This window comes from Tyto alba, unplaced genomic scaffold (assembly GCF_018691265.1).
Source record: "Tyto alba isolate M040663 unplaced genomic scaffold, T.alba_DEE_v4.0 Super-Scaffold_17, whole genome shotgun sequence".
NCBI classification, from domain to species: domain Eukaryota; kingdom Metazoa; phylum Chordata; class Aves; order Strigiformes; family Tytonidae; genus Tyto; species Tyto alba.
In genome coordinates, this window is record NW_024881279.1 from 3,098,150 (window position 1) to 3,107,925 (window position 9,776).

General features: G+C 46.7%; 1 protein-coding gene across 2 annotated transcripts in view; it reads left to right on the forward strand.

Moving 5' to 3' along the window:
* The window catches only part of SHROOM1 (shroom family member 1), a 39,390-nt gene extending 38,017 nt beyond the window's left edge, over window positions 1-1,373 (forward strand). For both annotated transcript variants that reach the window (XM_042790445.1, XM_042790444.1), the window contains one exon: window positions 785-1,373. In XM_042790445.1, the coding sequence (XP_042646379.1) occupies window positions 785-1,039 (255 nt within the window). In that variant the 3' untranslated portion in view covers window positions 1,040-1,373. The remainder of the gene's footprint in view (window positions 1-784) is intronic.
* The last annotated feature ends 8,403 nt before the right edge of the window (window positions 1,374-9,776 follow it).

A 9,776-nucleotide genomic window follows, 5' to 3' on the forward strand; every position in this document is an offset into this window, starting at 1 on the left:
CTCTTCATAGTAAATACATGAAAAGAATTTATTCAAGAATTTGAATGACATGCTCAGTAAAGACTTGGTTACATGCCAGCATTTTTACAGCCATCCCCCAGTTGCTGCAATTTCCCGATGTTAGCAAAACCAGCAGTCTTGATCTTTGACTCCATTTTTGGGGTGTTGATGGTGACCGTCCTTCTGTGGTATATTTATGGACACTGTCCTGAAACTGGACATTTTCCAGCAGTGCTATCCCTGTGAAAATCATTACAGCTGAAAGAGAATTAGCTAAAATGTGAAAGGTATTAAAATCCTGTAGAACAGGCAAAGCTTGATTCTCGTGGGTTTGCTAAAAAGAAACCTTTGATGAACAGTTACTGTCTGCATCTGAGTGACTTTATCGCATGTACCTTTTAATAGAAGTCACACTGTTTTTTTAATATGACATTAGCACACTGGCCACATGCAACTCGCAAAATACAAAGATATGTGCCTTAAAGAGCTTCTAATTGAATGAAGATGGATACAGGATACTTTAAAATTACCAGAATGTTAAGTATATTGATTTTTTTCCTGAGGGCAGCATGGAAGAAGTGAACCTTAATGGGCTTTACTGGGTGTCTTTACCTTACAAGCCACAAGAATGAGTAATTCAATCGAGAAAAAATTCATGTGGAACACAAAGCCCACAAGAGGAAGTAATTAAACTAAATCGACTGTGGCTTCCAAATGAAGATCTAGCGTCTGCCAGGAATGATGAGTTTTCATAGTGTGCTGCTTTGTTTTTTCATTCTATTAGCAATCGCTGAACGAACGGCACAAGCTCTTGTCTAGACAGCGGGAAGATGCAAAAGACCTGAAAGAGAATCTAGATCGTAGGGAAAGAGTGGTCTCTGGAATCCTTGCCAAATACCTGACTGATCAGCAGCTCCAGGACTACCGACGCTTTGTTCAAGTCAAGACCTCCTTGCTGATTGAACAGAAGGACCTCGAAGAGCAGATTAAATTTTTCGAAGAACAGTTAGAAAATCTTGAGAAAAGCATCCCCCTCTAATTCCCACCAACAGACCGTCCCTGTTCACACACTGTCATTTGTGACGTTTCCCCGGACATCCAGAGGCGCTCGGTTCGGTGAATTCTCACAGCCCTGTTAGTGCCACAGTATCGACAAGTGCTGAGACGCTCTGGGGAGGCTTGAGGCACACGCTGGATGTGCCTTCCCCCGGGACGGGCCAGCTGACAGCACCGCACAGCATGTACCAGACTGCACTTGGGAAATGACTGATAGGATGTGTTGCTCCTATTAACTTGGCGTGTATTCCCCCTTTTTGTTGTCTGTCCATCTGTTTCCAGATTGACATAATCTCAATAAAAGAACGATGCAAATATTTTCCTCTTGTGGGTGGGCTGAGTGTTTGAAATGAAAAATGATGTGGGTGTTTAGGTTTGAATTGGAGATTGCACAAAGCCATAAGAAATGTTATGGACCATTTCAGTGAAACTCCTCATTTCTACTGCTTATATGTATGACGCAGGAAAAAAACACTATAATGGAAGAAAATAATTATTTCTTTTCTCAGCAGTTGCCATCCATGATTCTTTCCTGGCTCTGCGCAGTCCTGCTAGGCTGTTCAGTAGTAGGTCTTTGGAGGTCAGAAAAAAAAGTGGTCCTCACTGACATCAAAAAGAACCGATCAGTGATGAAGCCGGTTTAAATGAATTTATCATTTGGGGAATGATAAACTCTGAACTTAGTCCTGCACAGACATTTGCAAAGTTCTCACTATGCTTTCAAAGTGTTTATTTTTCAAGCAGCACCCTCAGGGGGTTGTTTTTAGGTGGTTTGCAGTTGTCAGCGGGCACAAGGAGTGCTGAACATGGAGGGAGAGCCCTGCTGCAGGGCGAGGTAGGTGGGACGAGTGGAGGAAATCATTCTGTTTCAGTGAGGCTTCATATACATCCCTTGGCAAAAATCTTTTAAACTAATGTTGCGTGTTGAGTCAAACCAGTATTTAAAATTTGAGTGTTTGCTTTTAAGTATTCAGTGAGAGGAATATTTCATCTGAGCGACATGCCTAGACCATGAATAAGGCAGCTACTACTTGAACTCAGGTCTCTTCCAGAGGCAAAATAGATGTTCATTGCTCCGTGATGTTAGGCTTTACTCAGAAATGTTTTATGAGTGGTGTGTGTCCTGACTACAATATCACCCCCACTGAGAGGAACAGTCCTGTTCCTGAGGCATATTCTCCTTTGGAATTGCGTGAGCTTTCAATAAACACAGCCACCCCGGATGAGGAGTTGACATGCATTTAAATTGATGGTTTGGGCTCGTTTTACCTCAGATCACATTCTTCATCAGAAAATAGTAAACTCAGAAACATGAGTTTACCCACTGGGCAACATGAACAAACTGATCAAGAAACGACAACGTATATAAGGAGACCACTGTATGCCTTCTGCGTGAGCGGTGTTTGTTAAGGACAATTCCCAACACTCCAGGCAGCTGAAAGAGGACACTGGAGAGGGCACAGTGTGCTGCACTTGCCTGGGAGCAAATTGGGTTTATGCGACAGTGCAATAAAGCACAACTAGCTTGCCAGACTCTGAGGTTGTCAGCTGCTCTGTATTTGTCTTCAGAATAAACGAGTGTATCATCAGGTACTGTCCAGACTCCAACAAAGCAGCATTGTTCTGTTCTGAGTTTGCATATTTATGCAGAAGTACTCATAGCTATAGCCCCACTTGCCTTTCAAGAGAAACTACATAGTACTCTGAGGAAGGCTGTGAAGACTTGGTGTCAGAAGTCAGCTCTGTGATGTGTACCAAGTATCAGTAAATATATTTGCAACAAAGTGTGTGAGTGGATGGTGTATAGCAAAGAGTAGTTTTGTGAATATTAACATTTTGTTCCAGTGATCTGAACAAAATAGATTGTGCTTAATGCTGAAAACACTCACTGGGCACCAGTAACTCCAGGAGTGCAGTGACCACAGTGCTGTGTGTACTGTGGTTACGGCCTTAATAGGTGGGGAGAAATGGCCAGACACTGTAAATCCTGTGAGTGGATCTGCTCAGTGTTCTCAAAAGGCCACAAATAAAGGCTTTTCATATGTAAATCTGAAGGCTGCCTTTTGAAAATGGTCTTTAAAATAACAAAAGCAATGCTAACAGAATCAATGGAGACTTTAAAAAATATGAGCAACATTAAATGAGCTGTTCTCTTATTTGAGTAGCCTGACTTGAAGGTGCACTTTTTTATTATTATTATTATTATTTCTATCTCAGGAAAATTCATCAGGTTGGAAATAAATGTTTGATAATTGAAGCTAATGCTTGCCTTTATGCGAAAGAATGAGTCTGCACTGTTTAGTTTCTCTTACCTTTTTGATCTTTTGTGTCACGGGGAGGATGATTGCCGCTCCTACCACACTGGCATTCACAGGTATGCTTCAAAGAGCAACAATCAGAAATAACTTTTACTCTGTTTTCAGAAAAGTCCCATATCTGTGCTCCTTGTTGCTTTGTTAGAACTGTGAATTTCGGGCAGAGTGGAACATGGATACAGCGATGACATCCAAACCTCTTTGCTGGCAAGCAGAAACCCCCTTTCCAATGCACCCACAGGTCTGGGTCATCAGGTGGGTCTCGATTTTGCTACTGATCGTTTGTTATTGATTTATTACCAGGGGACAAGCCCAGGGTGTAATGGTGTAAATCACACTGGACCTAAGTCATGTGCAGCATTCCTGTCATGCTGACATAGTAAGATGTGGGCTTTTAAAATCACAATCTGATGTGCAAGTAATGATTTAATCTGGTCCCAGATGGATGGGCGAGGAGCAGCCCTGGGTGCCTGAGACTGGTGAAAGACTCTTGGTTGCTCAAAATTGCAGCCATTACCTGCAGGAGAAAGAGATGCTCTGCTCTTAGAGATGGGCTTGTCTCCCCTTTTAGCAGCGTGGAGCGGGACTGAGGTGGTGGGTGCTGGCCAAGAATTCGCTCTAGAGAGGCCAATGCGATTTATTTCTTCCCTGCTGGGAGAGAGGACTGCATCAGGCAGGCGGTGTCCACATCCTCCAGGTGATCTTCTTGTCTTCCCATCAGTTTACATTATTCACTTAGAAATCTTTCTCCCAAGCACAGCTTGCAAACAGCTCATTTGTGGGGCTTGCAGGACTGTCCCAGTGAGCGAGAGCCCAAGTCATCCTGCAGCTTAGCCAGTCATGTGCACATACGGTAAGCATCCCCCTCCACTCTGGTCAGCTGTAGTCTTTAGAAGTACTGACAAGTCAAGAAAGGGTTTAAGTACCTGCTTTTGAATCCTGTTTGGGGAAAAAAAAAAAGGGATTGCTTTTTTCTGAAGGTTTAGTATTTAAAGCACTAATTACATCCCTGTGCCAATAACCATTGCTTATGTGGCGGCTTTTTCCCAACTTCAAGTCATGCAGTTTAGCTGGTATTCCCTTAGCTTTATTCTGGGGAATAACATGAGAAGACTTCATATTCCAGCCTAAGCTGCCTGGAGAGCTCTATAAACAGATTTCCTACAGCTCTCCCTTCTCCAGCCGTGGTGCCTCCTTCCACAGGTTCCTGCAGCAACAGTCAGAACAAAGCCCCGGGTACCTGCACACATCTGCCATCACTGCAGCTGCTCTTGAGTTCACGCAGCTCCCCCCGTTACTTCTGCCTTCCTTTCCTTCCTCTTGACAGCCAAGATGCCCAGAAACACAAAGCACCTTATTTTTTTACAACACTGTGATCCCACGCTGCTCCAGAGAGTTTTTTTCTGGCCCTATAGAGGCAGAAGACAAATTTAACACCTGAGCTGCAAATAGAAGTAACTGGTGGTCTTCTTAGGGAAGCAAGTCTTGCAAATGTAAGGATTACAGAAATGAAACCCTGGGAAGTGCTTGTATGTTATTGCTATTAATACTACTGCTGGCAAGCCTTCCATGTGTGACTTCTCCAGCAATGATGCCGAGCTGCCTCTGCCCAGCACGTGTTAGACCAGGGAAGCCTGAGTGCTCCACTCTTCCCAACCGCTGCCCAGAGCCCTGGCAAGCTGTTGGCTTCCAGGGGCTTCAGGGCCTTGGCACGTCACCAGTGCTGAGACCTGCTGAGCTGCTCCTCACGAAAACCAAGTCAGGTGTGTGTGTGTTAGGGGAATGTGAGGAATGAAGGAGCTCCCTGCTACCTGACCCTCTGGGGAGAGCAGGCAGGAAATCCCCGCTGCTGCCCAGCCGCAGGCAGCGAAACGCTTGGGCGTCTCCTGTTGCAGCCTGCAAGCCTTGTGCTTTCCTACCATCCCAGTTGGAAGGCAACGTGACCCCACTGCCATGAGAGGACTGCTGCCAGAGACCTGCTGCGGGCTGTCTGCAGCAATTAGTTACAGCTGCAGCCAGGAGAGTGCAAAAGGATAATGCCAAGAAGGAAGGAGGTGGAACGGGCAAAACGTGAGAGCCGAGATGTGCCCCGGTGTGGGGGGGGGCAAGGCTGCTGGGATTCCAGGAACGATCTCCAACTCATTTGGCCATTCACGTACAAGCAGTGTGGGAGAAGAAACTGCAGTAGCTTATGTTCTGCTAAGTAAAAGCAGGTGGACCTGGTTTCAGGATAAAAAGCTACCTTTTATTTCCTGGAGCCAGAGGGATGAGCAATGTCATAGGTGCGGGGTAGAGCGAGTGGCCGGTGGAAGCAGGCAGTGCATCATGCCCGTCTGACAGTGTCTTGGCAGCAGTTGCAGGGATTTCAGACATAGCAGCTCATATAGAATTTAACACCCACTGCAATGTGTGGGAGTCACTGCTGGATCAGTAGCTGCTGTTTCAGCCTCTCAAGCACTAAATTGAAGGATTTTAATTATTTTTTTAGAAAAACCTCCTGGCCTCGTTTTCTTCACTGGGGCATTACGCTGTGGGACTTTTGCGTGTGGGGCTAATTAAGGAATGGAGGGGTTCAGGGGTTAATGTAAATGTACTCTGCAAAAGATCTATTTGGTGCTTGAGAGCTGCGTTTAATAAGTAGAAGTATGTTCTCTCTGCTTTGGGAATTCATGGCAACCATCTGAATAAAATTTTAAAAATAAACTCAGAGCAGCATTGCAAATCTTCTACGCCTGAAGGGAACCCACGTATACATTAAAGAATAATCAGGCTGTAGGAATCATGCAACCTCTGGGTTTCACAAAATGCACTCAAGAAGCAGCACATGAATTTCACTGCTAAATGAAGAGGCATTAAAGCTTATCATACAGACTCTAAAATGTCATATGAGCCTTGAAGCTGAGTCATCTTGTAGATAAATCTACAGACAGAAAATAAGAGCTGAACTGATAGTCTTGATTTTGAGAATAAGAGACAATTTTGAAAATGTGCATAAACAGCTTGAGGCCTTTCTAACAGCCTTCAGCCCATGATGTAAGAACAAGAACATCCTGAACCACCTTGAGGAGGAACCACTGGTGAGACAGTCCCCGCTGGGATGCCCGCCCCGTCACAGCTCCTGGTGGGATGGCCGGTGGCTCCCGCTCCCCTTTCTGGGCTCCAGCTGCTCCCTCCTGAGCACGAGGTTGGCATCACCCAATGTCACAGCGGGAAGCATGACCTGGGGGTGGGAGAAAAAGGGGTCTGAGCAATTCCCACTGAGGGGCAAAAGGCTGTAAGAGAGCACAGAGGTGGACGGACAGACGGCTGCTTGGAGAGGAGCGAGCTGTTCCAGCCCGGAGCGGAGCTGTTGTGCTTTGCTGCAAAGGGGGAAACTACCTCAGGAGAGTGGTGGAAGAAAATACAACACAAAAACCACAGTGAGGAAGTCTGTTGGTACCACTGCAGCGTGCCGTTGGGGCCATACTGGTGAATCTTACTGGTGTGGCTGTGCTGCAGTGGGTGAGGACAACCGCAGCGCCTGGGGAGCGAGGGCCCAGCACCCCGATACCGTGACCTCCCTTCAGGGGCTTGTGTGTTTGGGCGTTTTTATTTGGTGGAAATGGAGGTTAGTGGGTCAGCAGTGAGCCCGCAGTGCCTGCTGTGCTTCCCAGCCAGGGTCTCTTAGTTCATCTGGAGAGTCTCAAGGTGATGGGGATGGAGGCAGAGGAAGGAAACAGGATGAAAGGAATTCCTCCCGGGAGATGGTGGTTTGGCTTTGGCTCTCGGATGAAGGAGAATGCTCTACCTGAGGCCAACACAGAGCAGAAGTCTTACCCAGCAAGGGAAAGCTGAACACTGCCAGCATCTGTTTTTGTTGTGCACATCCACGTTTTTTTCTTCACGGGGAAAACGACGTACTAAAGTTGTGCTAATATTGACAGTGTGAATCTATTTTGCCTGGGCTCAGAGGCAATTATTGTTTTAATTTAAGATCAGAGCTTTTGTTTCATCACAGTAATAATTAAAAACAAAACAAACCAAAACTGAATGTACTGAGCTGGAAGGATTTTCTGGCAGTTTACTCTGAAAGGACCAGGAGGTGACCAGCCACCATCGTTCAACCATCAGCAGCTGGTGCTGTTTTGGTTCAGGGCTGCACCAGCGGTCGCTGCTGCCCAGCTGATACAGCAATCATCCTGCTGCGGCTCTGCCACCTGGTTATGGGCTCCTCCAGCTTTAACGACCAGCAAGGAACATGAGACGGGAGGTAGGAAGGGGGAAGCATCACTTTGCCCATAGCTCTTCCTGTCTGGGGATAAAAAATAATCCCTGGGCGTTACATGTGCTTTTCCTGGCTTTAGACAAGCATTAAGACACGGCTTGGGGCCAGTGACAGAAGCTGAGCCCCAGTACCAGGGCTAGATGTGCTTCATGATTTTGTCTTATGAATTAGTGTAATAAACCCTGGAACTGGAATAGAAAATTAATGTTCCTCATCATGACGCAGAGCTTTTGATCTGTGTCAACCTGCTCTGTCCCTCTTCTCCCCCTGCAATGAACACCACGCTGTTCATGCCCACGCTACAGGCCGGCCAAGCCCCTGTGAACAACCTCTTACTTTGGGAGGTCCCACGGTAGTACAAATCACTTGGAAAGAGCAAAAACTGCCTTGTTGCCATTTTCCTCAGATTAATATGCAAATCAGCAGGCAAATGCATCCAAGGAATGTAGGTCATGGTGGTGGAAATGTGCAGAGCAGGAGGAGAAGGGACGAGCAAGAGGGAGTTAGGGGATGTTTCAAAAGGCCGCCTGCACCTTCTGCTGGTGGTTGCAACTTGGGTCTGCTGGAGTTATTCAGCGACTCTTCTGCTGGACCTTGAGTTTGTGATGAAGTGGAAATCTCGTAAGGACTCCTTTGCAGTGCAGGAGTGGCAGCCGGGAGGGCAAAGTCTGTCCCTTTGTATAGAGTCGCAGCTTGAAGCTTGTTTGCAAACCTCTTCAGCGCAGGGTTTTGAGCTGATACTCCTCAGAACAAAATGTGCCGAGGAATGGACAAACCGAGTTATCTTTGGAAAGGCGGACTGAGCCAGGGGCAGACAAACATTAGCTTTGCCGATCTCTGATGCTGCTAAAACTAAAATCTGAGCCAGTTTTGTGTAGGCGCTCCACTGAACGCGCAGCATTTGCAGGTTGTGGATGATGCTGCTCGCACTGCCTACAGGTCTAAAAAAATTATGTTGATTTCAGTTTGGAGTATCAGTACTAACTGTGTGCTTTAAAGACGTGACCAGAGTGATTATCTCCATTTTATAGCAGGAAAAATGAAATGTGGCAAGTAGGCAGGCTAGTAACCAGGGCAAAATACAACCCTGAGCTCCTGAATCCCGGTCCTGTGCCTCATCTGTGCCTTCCCCCAGCACGGGGCAGGAGCGGAGCCCAGGGGGCTAGGGATTTTTGGGTTTATCTTCTCCTGCAGTCAGCTTTGATGGAGCAGAAGGCAGGCCCCGGCTCTGGGCTGGGCCAGAGGTCCAAAGGGCTGCTGGCCCAGCCCATGGCACACGCTGCTGCACAGCCTCTGCCCACAGCAGCCCTGCCCTCGGCTCTGGCACTTGTGAAAGCATCCTGGCTAAACTTCCCAGCTGTCACCCAGTCACGTGAAAATCCTCCTGCTTTTAACCGGATTGGGCTGAAATTAAGGGAAAGAGTGAAATTAAGGAGAATCTGTCAAGCTGAGGGATTCATAAAACAGTCCCAGCCTTAGTCTCTGCCAGGAAAACACTCCCAGGATTGTCCTGCAGTGTCGGTTCCAGAGCGTAAACAGCAACACAGGGAACCAAGACCCAGAAAGGCCGACAGACTGGTTTTACAAAAATATATATTGCATTTAGTTTGAAGTAAGATTACAGCAGTGCATTCTCAATACCTCTCAGTATTTGTTTGCACCTGAAGTCATACACATCACAGCCTGCCTAAATACTATCTTTTCCTTAATCTGCTCAACAAGGAGGAGGAACGAGCTGAGTCACCGCATAAACTTGTTGGCAGAGCCTGGCCCACCGCACCCACCGCACCCGACCTGGTGAGCTCCCCACCTTCATGTCGCAACCCTCCTGCCAAGCCTCCAGCTCCCCGGGGAATGCTGTAAGGACAAAGGCTCTGGGGTTGTTGCTGGGCATTTTTCTATCACACCAGCTCATCGCTGTGATGCCTCCAAGGAAGGAGTAGTGCAGAATTTCCTTGATGACACATGTTGCAACGAAGTCTTATCTCAGCTGTGACTTCTTGCTTTTCCCTTCCTACAACAATACAGCAATGAAACCTTCTCCCTATTTTCCTTATGGTGAAGTTACAACCATGCTTTACAAGCTGGTCGGTTGTTTGGTTTTTTTTTGTTTTAAACAGAAAACACTCCATCCTCAAACC